The sequence below is a fragment of the Pseudorca crassidens genome, chromosome 15, assembly GCF_039906515.1.
Source record: "Pseudorca crassidens isolate mPseCra1 chromosome 15, mPseCra1.hap1, whole genome shotgun sequence".
Lineage (NCBI taxonomy): Eukaryota > Metazoa > Chordata > Mammalia > Artiodactyla > Delphinidae > Pseudorca > Pseudorca crassidens.
In genome coordinates, this window is record NC_090310.1 from 59,127,409 (window position 1) to 59,143,890 (window position 16,482).

At 38.9% G+C, this 16,482-nt stretch overlaps 1 protein-coding gene across 2 annotated transcripts in view; it reads right to left on the bottom strand.

Moving 5' to 3' along the window:
• Positions 1-16,482, bottom strand: part of PANK2 (pantothenate kinase 2) — a 27,852-nt gene continuing 11,370 nt past the window's right edge. For both annotated transcript variants that reach the window (XM_067707577.1, XM_067707578.1), the window contains 6 exons: positions 14,441-14,793; positions 11,034-11,287; positions 9,788-9,964; positions 6,381-6,504; positions 3,915-4,040; positions 1-251 (listed from right to left, as the gene is read on the bottom strand). In XM_067707577.1, the coding sequence (XP_067563678.1) occupies positions 201-251; positions 3,915-4,040; positions 6,381-6,504; positions 9,788-9,964; positions 11,034-11,287; positions 14,441-14,793 (1,085 nt within the window). In that variant the 3' untranslated portion in view covers positions 1-200. The remainder of the gene's footprint in view (positions 252-3,914; positions 4,041-6,380; positions 6,505-9,787; positions 9,965-11,033; positions 11,288-14,440; positions 14,794-16,482) is intronic.

The window sequence follows — 16,482 nt, forward strand, 5'->3', positions numbered from 1 at the left end:
CATGGTCCACTTTTTTTTTTTTAATATGTATCTTTCCTTACTGGTTATTAAGATTTATCTTGATGACTTAGAAAAATACATTTGTCCTTTCTCGCTTTGATTCAGGTAGTACACAATCATAAAACTGAGTAAGTCTCTTAAAAAAACAAGTCCACAAATCCCATTGTGGAAGGTTCCAGGAACCCCTCCCCAGGTAACAATCAGGGGATCTTCAATAGCTCAAGGAGTGCTCCAACAGCTCCAAAATAACCCTGAAAAAAAAAAAAAGAAAAAGAAAGAAAAAAATAAGAGCAATTCTCCTTTGACTTATTTAAATTACCATAAATATGATTCCTAGCATTAAAGCCAACACAGCCCTTAATTCCTGACACCCATTTCCTGACTCCCATTTTGCTGAGCCCAAGGCCAGCCTGGGAGCAGAGAAGCTCTGCAGAGCTCCCAGGCAGCGGGGGAAGGACACTCTGGCACATCAGACCAGAGCCCACAATTGGGGCTCCACAAGTTATGAGGCCCAGAGCAGCCCAGTTACCCCTGGTAAAGGACGGTGCCTGGGCCGTCTCCTGCAGAATGAGGCGGTGAGAAGCAACAGGGGGGCCTGGAGCATTTCCAGACAACTCTGGAATGAAGGGAAGATGAGACATGAAGTGCAATGAAGGAGAAGCGGGGACAGGTCACAGAGGGCGAGGGCTAGCTGGGCTGAGGGTGGAAAGATGGGGGTGGGATGGGTTCAAGACTCGCCTGAAGAAGCGGATGAGGGTGGCAGACATGTTGATGTCCCTCCCATACATCCGGTCACACCACCCCTGAGAGCACAAGGACACAGGAGCAAGAGATGTGGAGAGCAAGGAAGAGGGTTCCATACAGGATGTGCAAAGCTGAGGTGCCCCAGGCAGCCAAGCAGCTACACCCAGAAAGTCACCGGATGTCTGGATTTGGAGCGGGGCAGCAGTCAGGGCAGTACTGGCAGAGGTGAGCAGCAGAGAATTGGACAACAGAACCTTCAGGCAACGTGTAGAGAAGGGTGAGGACAGAGGAGCAACATCTGAAGAACAGAAGCAACTGAGGGGAAGGCAGAGGCATGAGACAGAGAAGCAGCAGCTGAAGACATTACAGGACCATCTCCTGAAGTAAGTAATCAAGGCCAAATACAACCAAGACATGACAACCCAAACAAGAAACCTAAACAAGGATTAAATATAAAAGAAAATGAGGCAAAACCCATACTGGCAGAAATCAGCAGGAATCAGAGAATAATCGTACAACGATACAGAATCCATCAAGGTCTCCAAAGGATGCAATCAGACAGTAAAGTACTGTAAGAAAGAAAGAAGTGACTGAAAAAGGAATATGGGAAGATCCTGGAAGACCTGCTATGGATTAGAAGAACATATGAGGGACTTCCCTGGTGGCACAGTGGTTAAGAATCTGCCTGCCAATGCAGGGGACACGGGTTCGAGTCCTGGTCCGGAAGATCCCACATGCCGCGGAGCAACTAAGCCAGTGCGCTACAACTACTGAGCCTGCACTCTAGAGCCCGTGCTCCGCAACAAGAGAAGCCACCAAAATAAGAAGCCCACGCACTGTAACGAAGACCCAACTCAGCCATAAATAAATAATTTTTTTTAAAAAAAAGAACATATGAGAAGTCTCTGAAATATAAATAACTAAGGTTTAGTCTATTTTCCAAGAAAAGCTTCTCCAAAGAACATGTGGCCACACAACAGAGAGGCCTGCCCTTTCACTCTTTTTTGGCTTTAAAAATAAGCAGCCACGGGGACTTCCCCAGTGGTCCAGTGGTTAAGCATCTGCCTTCCAATACAGGGAACACAGGTTCAATCCCTGGTCAGGGAACTAAGATCCCACATGCCGCAGGGCAACTAAGCCCGTGCGCCACAACTACAGAGCCCATGCACTCGCCCGCACACCTCAACTAGAAAAGCCTGCGCACTGCAACAAACAGCCCGCATGCCAAAAAGAAAGATACCGCATGCCACAACGAAGATCCCGTTTGCCGCAACTAAGACCTGACGCAGCCAAGTAAATAAATATTAAAAATAATAAAAAATAAATAAGTAAGCAGCCACATGAATGTATTATGAGAGAAAGTCAGAAACTGTAGAAGGGACACAACTGAGCAAGACTCAGCCACACTCAGAAACCCACAATTACAGCCAGAGGACAGAATTCAAGGGTGTTCACTTTATTTATTTTATTTTTTTAATTTTTTTGGCCGCAGCACGCAGGAACTTAGTTCCCTGACCAGGGATGGAACCTACGCCCCCTGCAGTGGAAGCACACAGCTTTAACTGCTGGACCGCCAAGGAAGTCCCAAGGGTGTTCACTTTGTAACAGTTAGCTTTACATATAAAGTGGTTTTCTGTATCTGTGTTTTATTTTACAACAAAAGAAGAAGGGATAAAGTTAACCATTATAGTGAGTTCCACTGAAGACCCAAAAGCTACTATCTAGTAAAAGACAGAGGTTGTTACAAGCCAAGAAGTGTAAGATGAGAACAGTAAACAATGAAAGAGAAAGGCTTGAGAAGAATCTATACAAAGCTTTCACAACAGTAGACACACTGACTTCAGTGTGCAGACAGAAGAATATTTCATGACTCAGAGAACCTAAAATAATCAGAGTTCCAGAAGTACAGAGATCGACATTACAGCCAGAGGCACGAATGTAAATGGAAAACACAGAGACAAACAGAGCCAACAGGCTAACCAGAGAGGAAGTCAAAATGGGAAAAACAAAACATAAAGGGTTCATGTCGTAATTATTATGATATGAAGACGTAAGTTAAAAGAAAAAAGTTAACCTAAGAAACCTCCACATTCTGCCTTGAAAAAGGTTCAAAAGAGGTAGAAACTCAGCAGGAGGCAAGTTATACTAAGATACAGCATTAAACAGGATTTATTTTTATTCTAATATTAAGCAAAATAAAACAGGTCAAAGATCACAAAAAGCAAGATGCATATAAAAGTTAGAAGAAACTGATAATTCAGTACTGATTTACTAATATAATAAGATTAGAGGTAAAAAGAAAGTTAGATAACTTAAACTTTAAGCTTTTTGATATGGGGAATTATGCACTTTGGGTTTTAACTATGAACTTAAGCAACTTAAAAGGAAAAACTTAAAGCAACCTTAAAAGAAAAAATAGCCTCTTCATATTACTTCAAATCCTACTTTGATTTCTGTCAATTCATAGAGACACTGTTAAAGTAAATAGGCAAATACAATTCTGAAAAATGTTCATAATAACACTATCTACAATCCACTTTAACACTTTAAAGAGTCCAACTGCCCCACAACCAAGGGGAGGAAAGAGAAAGTCCCTTCCATAGCTCTGGTTCTGTTCCTCAAACTGAAAAACAGAAAGGCACTTTCCAAAATAGGATTATCAGGTTGAGCAATTCAGTTATTCTTTTCCACATAGCCTGTCGATGTGTTATGTTCTTATGATAGTGTGGCTCTAATCCTGGAATGCTTTTTACTGATCTAGTTGTTTTTAGAACATACATCTTAAATAACTGGTAAACTGGCACATGAACTACATCAATACATAAACACTGACATCAAAAAATGAAAAAAGAACTCAGAGTAAGTGCATTTACAAAGTAAGTGCAAATTGCAATGGGGAAAATATAAAGGACGGTTCAGAAAAGAATATGGCATCTGTAATATAGCTGGCTGTTTATCAAGACTTTCTTCTTTAAAACTGAAGCTCAAAATTAAATTAACCAAATATCTACCTTACATTAAATCAGGTAAGAAACAGCTTTTGAACATGACCAAAGTTAACCCATATTATACAAGTACAGAAACAAATAAGTACTACTTCAAATTCCAGCGCAGCATGAACTGCATGCCCTTTATGAAGGTAACATGTCACAGGAAGTAAGTCTGCTTACCTCATGTTCCGAAAAAAGTGCTTTCAACTGTCCCTTGGACCAATAATCCAAAGCATATGCCAAAAGCCGCATGGCGATCGTATTAATTCTCAAGAAATTTCCAACAAATACCACCTGGTTAATGTTCTGAGCACATCAAAAAAAAAAAGGCAATTAGTTTTCATCTTAATTTCTGTTCTCTCATAAAAGCTACCCCAAAGAGAGTACCATGTACATAGTTTTTAGCAGCAAGTTGACTGCTGATCAAAAAAAAGTATTTACATTTAATCCAGTTGATCCAGGGCTACTTAAATTTGACCCCCAGACAACTCTAAACCTACTTCAAAGTATGCCAGAAAATGTCACAGGAGAATACAGATTAGGAAAAGCATTTGAATTAAATATGACAAACAATAACTACAATTAAATAAAAAGTTTTATACAGATAAGTAAAAAATATTAAGACCCAATTCAAAGAAGAAAAGTAACACAAATAGGCAAATTATACAAGAAATATCACAGACAAAAAAATTCAACCTCACTAAGTGAGCAAAAAAAGTAAAATTTTAGATCCATTAAAAGTTAGCAAAGAACTCCAGATGTTGGCAGCTTCCTTCCTTGGATGTCTGAGTGACCCAAGATCTTACATCCTGCGGAGAAGGAAGAATTCGAACATCAGCAGAAGGAGCTGGAAAAAAATCTGCAACTCCATCATTACCAAGCTGTACCAGAGAGTGCAGGAGGCACACACCAGGAGGAATGCCTGGGGGCCGAGCTCCTCCATCTGGTGGTGCCTCCTCCGCACCCACCACTGAAGAGGTTGATTAAGCCAACCCAGTATAGATTTAGCATTGTTTCACAAAAAACACTGAAGGACCCAAATGTGTAGCAAATTCCAAGGCAGTTTTAAAGCTGAGCTGCTATAGTAAACAACTGGGCATTCTTGATACTTGAACAGTGAATATGTATACAGGGAAAGGAAATAACATTGCACTTTATAAGCACTGTATTTTAAGTGGAAAATGCAATGTCTTAAATAAAACTGTATTTTAAATTGGCACCATAAAAAAAAGTTAGCAAAACAAACAACTAACTGAAATTCTACCCCCAATATTAGTCAAGTTGTGGTAAAACCAATCCATTCATTCATTGCTAAAAACGATCTAAATTGATGCAGCCCTTGTGCAAAGCATCTTGGCAATACCTATCACAATTCATAAGTATGATATTCTTTAGATGAGAAATCTCACTCCTGAATAAGTCTCTTATCAAGAATAAATCCATCCAAGGAACAGCTTCATGCTTAAAAATGCTTTACTGCGGGCTTCCCTGGTGGCGCAGTGGTTGAGAGTTCGCCTGCCAATGCAGGGGACGGGTTGGGGACACGGGTTCGTGCCCCGGTGCGGGAAGATCCCATATGCCACGGAGCGGCTGGGCCCGTGAGCCATGGCCGCTGAGCCTTGCGCGTCTGGAGCCTGTGCTCCGCGACGGGAGAGGCCACAACAGTGAGGGGCCCGCGTACCGCAAAAAAAAAAAAAAAAAAAAAAAAAAAGCTTTACTGCAGAGCTATCATTGGCAAGCAACCAAATGCCCAGTTCTATGTGAATGACTTATGACATAAAAAGTAATCAAATATACAACCATGCAATTTATAATATTTAAGTAAAAAACATAGAATGGTATGTACACCAACTAAAATATCTTAAAATACATAAGCACAGGACTTAAAGGAACATGTAACAAAGAAAACAGAAGTGTTAAAATATTCAAATAAAGAATTCTTAATTTCTTCATACTGATACAGTATTTTTAACTAAAAATGAGACAATCCTTTTGTACCTCTTGAGGTTTCCTTTTTAAATCACATGCTTATATTATCTATTTAAAAGAATAATTTTAAACAAAAGTGTATAAATAGGGATAAGCTATAAAGCAGCACCAACTGGATCCCCAAGGGAAGGTCATTCTTAGTTCTTTCATAGCCCTGTACAATGCTGCTTGACCTGAATGCTACAAGGCAGCACTGTAAAGAAGCTGAAAGCACAAAGACAGCTCTGCTGCAGTGGAGGGGGAGCAGGGTGGGCATTCCTCGGCCCACTCAGTCTTCTCCCAGCTTCAGTGCCTTCCTCTGGATTCATTCCCAGGGACTCTAGAGCTCAACAGTGGGCGTGGCGTCTAGATTCAGCATGGCCATCCATCACCACCACCCAACAGTCCCCATCATCTGCAATACTGGCTACCTTCCCTACCTTCCTCTACTTTTCCTCTACTTCTAGATAGTAGCAGTGTTTATCTTGAGTAAGGACAAAAAAATGTGTTAAGACTAATCTACAGGTGAAACGTTTTAACTTTGCCAATGAAACAAACTCCACCACTTAAGACTACATTTAGGCACTGTTCAGAGAAAACAGACGTATACAAGGCGGGGCCCACATAGTAAGTTCTGTATTTTCCTCAGAGCAACTAAAAAAATCCATGTCCCCTTACTTCATTAAGGGCACACATTCTTGCTATTGAGCCAATGTTGTTGGTGATGGTGATCAAAGTCGCTCTGGCAAGGTCCTCTTTACTCACAGCTTCTCGCTTCTCCTTGCTCATCATGTTTCCAAAGCTATGATGGAAAAAAAATATCTCATTGCTAAACCAAAGGCAACACAGCTCAATAGAACTTAATGTTACTTTACTAAGACAGAAGTAACTTTCAGGGCACCACTGTTCAAATATTCAAACATTTTATTACAAAATAACAGAGCATCTGCTCAAATAGAAATGCAACTTCAAGAACTCAAGCATTCTTTTTTTTAAAAAATAATATGACAAAGAATTTTAGTTTAGTTTAGTTTTTAGTTTTTTCCTCAAATATTTTTTTAATGAACTTTTATTTTATTTTATTTTATTTTATTTTTGGTCACGCTGCATGGCTTGTGGGATCTTAGTTCCCTGGCCAGGGATCAAACCCATGGCCCCTGCAGTGGAAGCTCGGACTCCTAACCACTGGACTGCCAGGGAATTCCCACACCCCAAGCATTCTGAATGAGCAAATGGCTTTCCCTGTGGTTTCCACTGAAATCTAGCTTTGACGCCACGTATCTGCATATTCAGATCCATAGAAGGCACCATGCTCCTTCTGCAACCAGGCTAAATTTCAGGAAGATGCCTCAATTAGCAATTCGCCCCCAACTGCACAGCTGTTCCACTCAGCTAAATGGTCACATTCACATCTGGTAAACTGCTTTATCTGACAGCTGAGTCCTTGAGTAAACTATTTAAGAGTTTCAGATTTCCCTAGAAGATCAGGTATTTCAAAGTACCTGACCAGCAGAATTGATATCTAAATAACTATGACCTGATCACAAACCCAACCAATCAGAAAAGGAACTGATTATCATTGAGCAGATGCTACAAACATAGAAAATTAAATCTACAGCATTTACAAAGTACCTAAAATTAGTAAACAAATATGTATATGAGTGCCTTTTCTATTATTAAAAACCATGTGCCCCAATACACAAAGAAGCAACTGTATTTCTAAACAATCCAAAAATGAAATTAAGAAAACAATTCCATTTATAATAGCATCAAAGAGACTAAAATGCTTAGGAATATATTTAACAAGAGAATAACACTTGTACACTGAAAACTACAAAACATTGGTAAATGACAGCAATGATCTAAATGGAAAGACATTCTATCTTCTTGGGTCAGAAGACCTGATAGTGTTAGGATGGCAATACTTTCCAAAGTGACCTAACAGACTCAACACAATCCCTGTCAAAATCTCAGTTGCCTTTTAGTGCAGATTATCAACAAGCTGATCCTAAAATTCACATGGAATGTCAAGGGACCCAGGTTAGCCAAAATAATCTTGAAAAAGAAGATTAAGTTGAAGGACTCACTCTTCTCAGTCTCAAAACTTAGTACTACAAAGCTACAGTAATCAAAGCAGTGTGGTACTGGCATAAGGATAGAAATACAGATCAATGCAATAGAAATGAGAGTCCAAAAATAAACCCATACATTTATGGTCAAGTGATTTTCAACAAAGGGGCTGAGAGAATTCAATGGGGAAATAATAGTCTATCCAACAAATGGTGCTGGGACAACTATATATCCTATATAGCCACATGCAAAAGAATGAATCTGAACCTCTACCTCACACCACACACAAAAATGAACTCAAAATGGATCACAGACCTAAATGTAAGAGCTAAAACTATAAAATGCTTAGAAAAAAATACAGAAGTCAGTCTTCATGATCTTAGGTTAGGCAATGATTTCTTATACATGACATCAAAAGCACAAGTGATGAGAGAGAAGATAGATAAGAATGAGTTCATCAAAATTTAAAACTTCTATGCTGCAAAGGCCACCATCAAGAAGTGAAAAGACAACCAACAGACTGGGAGAAAATATTTGCAAATTATATACTTGATAAAGGACCTGTATCCAAAATATATAAGAATTCTTACAATTCAATAATAAAAAGACAAAGAATCCAACTAAAAAATGAGCAAAGACTTGAACAGACATTTCTCCAAAGAAAATAAAGAGCCAATAAGTATATTAAAAGATGTTCAACACCATCAGTCATCAGGGAAGTGCAAATCAAAATGAGAGATCCCAAAAAAAAAAAAAAAAAAAAAGAGAGATCCCCTTACACCTATTAAGGCAATTAAAACCCGAAAGACAGACAATAACAAGTATTGGCAAGGATGTAGAGAAATTTAAACTCTTATATACGCTGGTGAAACTGTAAAATGGTACAGCCACTTTGGACAACAGTTTGACAGTTCCTCAAAAGATTAAACACTGAGTTACCATATGACCCAGCAATTCCACTCCTAGGTATATACCCAAGAGAATTAAAAACATATGTCCACACAAAGACTTGTACATGAATGTTTATAGCCCCATTATTCATAATAAACCAAAGAGTTGAAGCAACCCAAAAGATAATCAACTGATAAATGGATAAATACAACATTGTATATCCATACAAAGAATATTATTCTGTAGTAAAAAGGAACAAAGTACTGATTCATGCCACTACATGGATGAACCTTGAAAATACTATGCTGAGTGAAAGAACCCAGTCACAAAAATCACATATTGTATGATGCCATAGAGAGACAGAAAATAGACTAGTGTTTACTAGGGACTGTGGGTGGCGGAATGGAGAGTGACAGCTAACAGATACAAAGTTTCTTTCTGGAATGATTAAAATGTTTCAAAATTGTATTATGAAGATGGCTGCAGAATTCTATAAATATACTAGAAACTACTAAATTGCACACTTTAAACAGGTGACTTCATAGTATGTAAAGCTATTTAAAGGGTAAAAGATATACCCAATACTTAATATTTTATTCCTGTATTTTTTTTTAATTGGGGTATAAATGATTTAAAATGCTATGTTAGTTTCAGGTGTACAGCAAAGTGAATCTGTTATACAAATAAATATAGCCACTCTTTTTTAGATTCTTTTCCCATATAGGCCATTACAGAGTATTGAATAGAGTTCCCTGTGCTATACAGTAGGTCCTTATTAGTCATCTGTTTTATATATAGTAGTGTGTATGTGTCAATCCCAATCTTCCAATTCTTCCTCCCCCATCCCTTACCCCTCCGTAACCATAAGTTTATTTTCTACATCTGTAACTCTATTTTGGTTTTGTAGATAAGTTCATTTGTAGCCTTTTTTAAGATTCCATATATAAAGTGATATCACATGGTATTTGTCCTCCTCTGTCTGACTTACTTCACTCAGTATAAGAATCTCTAGGTCCATCCACCCATGTTGCTGCAAATGGCATTATTTTGTTCTTCTTTATGGCTGATAATATTCCACTGTATTACCCTGTATTTCTTAGAGCACACACATCCCTTTCCCTTACCTTGAAGCCACAGCCCAGCCTGGCAGTCCAAACCTCTCATAGTCCCCTCCATAAATGTCTCGTACTAGTTTATCCACTTTGGTGCTATCTCCACGTGATGCCATTTCAAGAGCTTCTTCAAATGTGGTACAGCCAGTAAGAAGACAGCAAAGACCAAAAAAAGTTCCTCCTCCAAGACTGTGATTAAAAACAAACATAGCATTATAACATTTTTCAAAATAAGAATAGGCAGGTATTATTTATGAATCCAAAACCATATTCATGTATCAACCCACTCTTGCCCCATCCCAATCATACAGATGCCACTAAGTAGGAAACAAGTCTGTGAAAAGATAAAAATAAAGTGTCTAATGGACACCTTGAAGATACCATATTCACATAAGCCAAGCAAACAAAGCAGCAAAACACAGGGCCCGCTTCTTTACCCATGTCCCCAATGCAGTCTGGGCACCTGCTGAATACTAGGAGCCTCAGGTGCAGATCAGCCCACCAGGGCCATGGTGGCACCTCTTCCCTTTCTCTCTCCAAGTGCAAGCCCCGAGTCATCCTCATCCAAGTATCTTGTCACCCTGGGTCATCAGCCCCCCTTACCCGACTAGAACTCCTCCATGAATGTGTTTTCTCTCCCAAAATTACTCCTCTCATTCTTTAACTGACACCTGTTCAAAAACTTGTTTATCCCAATCCCCAGCTCCTGTTTTTCCTCAAGTGATCGCTGATCCTTAAACCAAAAGGTATTCATTCTCATCTGCCACCTAATCCTCCCTTTTCAGACTACCCTCCCCCAAACATTTTTCTACTGCTCAGTACCTCAACTTCTAGATCTCAAGACATCCCCTGGCCATGTGTATGTGTGGATACATGTAAAATCTAAACTAGTTCAAAGCTGGGATCTTGCCTTGCCTTCTCCTTATAAATGCTACCTAGTAGCTTTGGTTACTTTATGGTATATGCATATCATAACACTATCTGAGGGCAGGGACCTTGGGCTCAATGAGTCTGCTGATGAGATGTTTTATGAAACTATGGTAGTGAAATCTTCAGCAATAGAGATGAAAGAAAAGTAGATCATGAAATCAGAATTTCCACAGAGAAACAATATTTGCTTGCACAATCCCAGAGAAACATATCTTTCACATAATTTTAACAGGTTCTTGAAGATGTTCTTACATGCAGTACCTGAAAACTCAGTTTTAACCCATTATGATATCAAGAATAAACAATGACCTTTATATAAAAGACATACCTGGTACCTGTGACCCGCTTATAATTATCTTTGGAATATACTGCTAAGATGCTAACTCCAGAGCCAATGTTCACCAGGAGCAGAGGGTATGGATTTCTCAAATCAAACGGTAACTTCTGACATTTTTCGGAATCAGCAGGGTTTTCAAAGTAATAGCACTGTGACCGTCCATTGAATCCAACTGAGTCAATGTATAAAATTCCTTTTATTAAGCAATCTAGTTCATCAAGTTTGCAAAGCTGAAGATCACCTATCTGTAATGAAATAAAAATGTATTCAGATTTTTTAACAAGCCAAGCAGAAATAAAAACTCTGTTTAATAAGGCATTCCCCTCTACATAAGACAAACCATAAAAGTGCTCATGGATGTGTACTATTTGTGCTTGCTTTACAAAACAGATCTGGAGACAACAAACATAGGGATGGACTGACAAGACAGAATTCTGCTCCCACAGACCCAATACATTCAAACCACCGCAGCAGCTGGAGAAATGTGCCAAAACCCAAGCAGAAAACAAGATGTCTGCTTACGGGGACCATGAGGCAGGAGCACAGCTGAAGGCACAGCCCCATCAGAAAGCAGACTCTAAGAAGTCTAAATGATGCAAGGAGCTGGAAACACATGGCAGGAGCCACAAGGAATCCAACATCTACCTTCCAAAGACCATCTTCAAGGCTATAGAGCAGTATCAAAGTAGGCCACACTTTATTATTAATAATCTGCAGCCAAAGGACTGAAAGTATCCAATTAGAAAGTAAAATACTTCACTATTTAAACTGATTACAGCCTCAAGGGATGTGGGGAGTTTAGCAGAATCAAAATTTAAAACATTGTTATCAACTTAATTTCATTTAAATAATTAATAAAGGGATAATTAAATTATTATTCATATTATGGAACATTGTATAGCAATTAAGAATGAAGAGGATCTTTATACAAACATACATATATATCAATATATATACTTTTTTTTTTTTTGGCCACGCCGCAAAGCATGCAGGATGTTACTTCCCCGACCAGGGATCGAACCCGTGCCCCCTACAGTGGGAGTGCAGTCTTCACCACTGGACCGCCAGGGAAGTCCCGAGAATGAAGAGGATCTTTATTCAATTAAGAATTGAAGTGGGAAGAACTCCAAGACATGTTTTTAGTCAAAAAAAAAACAAAACAAGCTGAGAAATATTTTATACAACATGATCCAATTTGCCTTACTTTAAAACCATATTTATATGCACGTGTATGTGTCATACACAGTCATGCACAGAAAAACTAAAAAGATACATGAACTTTTAACTGTGGTAACTTTGCAGAGATGATATAAAACAACTTTCACTTTTTACTCTATGAACTTCTAACCCATTTGAATGCTACCAGCATTATCTACCTACTCAATATATGTGACAAATACAAAGATGCCTCAAACCCCTAAAGCACCTATTTCTGTTTAAAACCAAGTTTAGCCCTGCAAGTCCTCCCCCTTTAATTCAACTCTCATTTGATTACATTATACTCAATTTACTTTGATCCAAAGGAGATGGAAGTTAATAGGTAACTTCATCTTAATCCTTAAGTAATCCCTAATTACGAATATTAAATTACTCCTCTGAGGAAACCCAAGCCCTTGAAAACGTTCATCACTGTCCTTATTTTATCTGCCCATGCCCTCCCTGCCACAATGAATTCAATTCTGATTTCCTGACACTTGAATCTCAAGTGCCAGCATTTTCATGTCAAAGCAAAATCATTTTACACTGGTAGCCTACTGGAATAAAAGTAGTTTTCTGCCATTGTATGTCAAACCAATACCTCCTTTTATCTTTCCCATAATTCATGTTACCTGAAGTACCCTGCTGTGCTATTAATCCTAATGAATCCCAGCCTAATTGACAGTCAGATGACCAAATACGTAAGTTATTTCACTAACTCAAGTTACTCATAATGTATGTGTTGCACCCACAAGCAAACTCAATACAATGTGAGGAAATCTGATTCACATTAAAAAAGAAACAGGGTAAACTCCATATTTTTAAAAATACTTCACTGTGGTTTATTAGATAATAGTTACTCCAGTTGCACAAACAGGATTTGTTAGGCATTTCATTTTCCCACAGTTTTCAAGGACAGCGCTGGTGCATACAGATGAGAAATCCCAACAGCCTAAGAGCCAATCCCTAAAGTCTAAAATCTACTCTGCACCTCTCCTTGGATTAGCACACAGCACACAACCTCCGGTAACAGGCCAAATGGTATTCAAACATGTTCCAAAGGCATCTCTACAGGGTCCCAGAAATCAAGAGGTTTTCTCCTCTACCTATCAGTTATAATCCAGAGTCCACTGTGACCGCAAAGGAGGGGGACCTCCTCTCCTCCTACCTTCCCGTTTACTCACAGGTAGGAAAGAAACCACTGTAAACCAACAACCAAGGAAAATTCAAGCAAAGAATGCAAAACCAGTTTTAAAATTCATGTCAATTCTATATTATGGTTATGGTCAGTTATGGGAGAAAGAAGATAGAGGACAAAGAAAGACAAAGTCACAAATCATACAATGACACGCAAGGCTGGGGGCAGGGAGAAAATGAAAAACAACATAGGCAAAGGCAGAATCTCTGTAATAACATTCTCATTGGTGGCATTAAAAACATGGTCACTGAAGATATTTTAAATCTACACTGCACTCTGAAGGTCAGAGCCTTGACCAATTCGCCTATCAATTCTCCCATCTACCCCCACATCCACCCTCAAATGACCTAGCCTCAAGGCCTTACACACAGTGTTCACTGAATGAAAACAAAATCAAGGGCCCACTGGCACTCCACCTACTATCCAGACTCCTGTTAACAAGTGTGCAGCTCAGGACACATCAAAAGGCATTTGGGGAGAGCAGACTCTGCTGTCAACCATCTCTGACTAACCCTGAGGCCTGAAAAACACTGCTTTGGACCAGAGTTCCTCATATTTCTAAATAGTAAAATTGCCAAGAAACAAATGAGGGGGATAAGAAAAATTATGTGGTAGATAACGTTGGAAACAATTTTATAACATGAAATGACATTAATTTTTTAAATTATTTTTCAATCACATTGTTCAAGACAATGATATTGTTCCTCACTGGTAGTTCCTTCCTGTGCTTATTACAGCTTTACTATTTTTTCATACTAAAAGAACAACAAAATGCTATGCTGTTAGTGCTTCTGATTCTCATCAACTCATCTGAATTGGGCAAAAAGTAAACTATACAACAATCTCTAGATGGCAACTCCTATCACTAATTGATATTTAATCTTAACTTGACTCAAGAAAATTCAAGTTCCATTAGAGATGGAAATGATTCCACCACTTGCTATTGGTATTATTTTTAACAATCAGATTACCATAAATTGTATATAAGCTAAAAAATGCATACTGTGAGAAAATCCTGCTCAAATTTGTACGCTCCACCTCCAGTGGCACAAAAGACAGTGTGGAGACTCGAGAAGTTTTTATCTCTGCCCATTTGAATAAAAGCAGGCATGTCATGAGTGGGAAAGCGTATAAAGTGCAGATTGCCTTTGCGTCCACACAGAGTCAGATCCTTCAGCTCCAGGTGCACGTCCCGAATACCCGTGGACCCATAAGCCACATTGGAGGTCAGGTACTTTCGAATGCTTTTAAGACTTTCCACTTCTTCCTCTTCTTCTTCAGCAGTGATGTCTTTGGGTTCAAAATAAACCAGCTTGACCAGGGTCCCACCAATATCCAAGCCAAACCAAGGAAAAACTAAATGGGGAAGGAAAAAAAAGTCAGAACAGCTTTTTTTCTGAAAACTAAATTTACACTTATTAGATTAACAATTTATTTCATACCTTGAGGTTTCCAAGAACTATATACACAAAAAGGGTTTTGGGAGAAGAAATATGATTCTGTCTAATCTGGAAACAAATCTTAAAAAAAGAATTACAAAGATCAAGAAGAAAAATATTACAACGTTAAGCCAACACAATCCTCTTAGACAAGCCCAAACTGCACTGAGAAATATTAAAAAACAGCAAAATGACTACTCATTAACCTCAACTCTGAAAAAAAAGATTGAGAATGAACATCTTCATCCTTGCCCTTGCCTTACAGAAATGTTGAGACTTTTCAGAGCTTTGGTTTAGTACTCAAACTAGGGCTAGAGGAAATTCCCAACCCTATGTAACATATAAGCTCCAGTGGTCAATTTCTCTCAAACCCTGGTATCAACCAATCCATCATGTTTCAATGGCCATCAGTGGAACAGGTGTTTCAAAGTTAATACCCATTCCCCAAAAATCCATCCCAAAAAATCCATCCCAGGACTTCCCTGGCAGTCCAGTGGTTAAGACTCCTGCGCTTCCAATGCAGGGGACGCAGATTTGATCCCTGGTAGGGGAACTAGGATCCCGCATACTATGCGGAGGAGCTAAAAAAAAAAAAAAATCCATCCCAAAAAATGGCTTAAGGAGACTGGATCAACAAGATAAACTGCATTAGCCATACATGCCTTCTCCTCCCACCTTAAATCCTAGAAATGACTAAAGATATAAACTTACTGATTTTCTAAAATAATTCTGAGAAACAAGAAGTGATACCATCAGCAGAATGAAGTTGATAGAGGCAATAACTGTCCAGAACCCTGAAAAGAGAAATGCTATAAAAATTGGGAGCAGCTATGAAGGTGCGGGGAGCAGATGGGTGCTCCATCCAAGCTGTCGATGGGGTAGCTGCCATGGGGAAACAGAAGCAGGCTCTGGTGCAGTCATAGTGATATGGTGGGGAAATACACTTGGCACAACTGGACAGGCCAGACACTCCCCTCCCCCTCCCCCAAAGAGGCAAAGTCTTCACTGGGCACAGGCACTTGAGCCCAAGCATAAGTACACATCCACGTAGCTGCTGTTACCCAGAAGTGGGGAGCCCCCACATCTGGCCGTATTTCCCATCTCTCCCCTACAATCCATCCTGACAGACTGGTAAACAGACACTGCACCCACTGACAGGAGAATAGCAATCCTTAAACCAGAGATGATCACTTTATAAACCAGAATCACCAAAAGGGAAAAATCAACACCACAAAACCAAGAAGTTAACATCTAAGGAAAGAGTTGCAGGAACAAAGAGGAGGCTTTAAAAGAATCATAAATATCCTCCAAGGTAAAATGAGATTTCATCCATGTAAAATGAATAAGCTATTGTAAATCAACTATACTTCAACAAAAAAATTAATTTTAAAAATGAATAAGTTACCATAAAGAAAAATTAGAAATTAAGAAATGATTGCCAGCTGTGGTTGTGGCTGTTAAGAATCTACACATGTGACAAAATTATATAGAACTAAATACACACATACAAGAGTTTATGTAAAACTGGTTAAATCTAAACAAGATCTGTGAACTGTATCAATGTTAATTTCCTAGTTGGGGGTTGTGGGACAAGCTTTCAAAACCA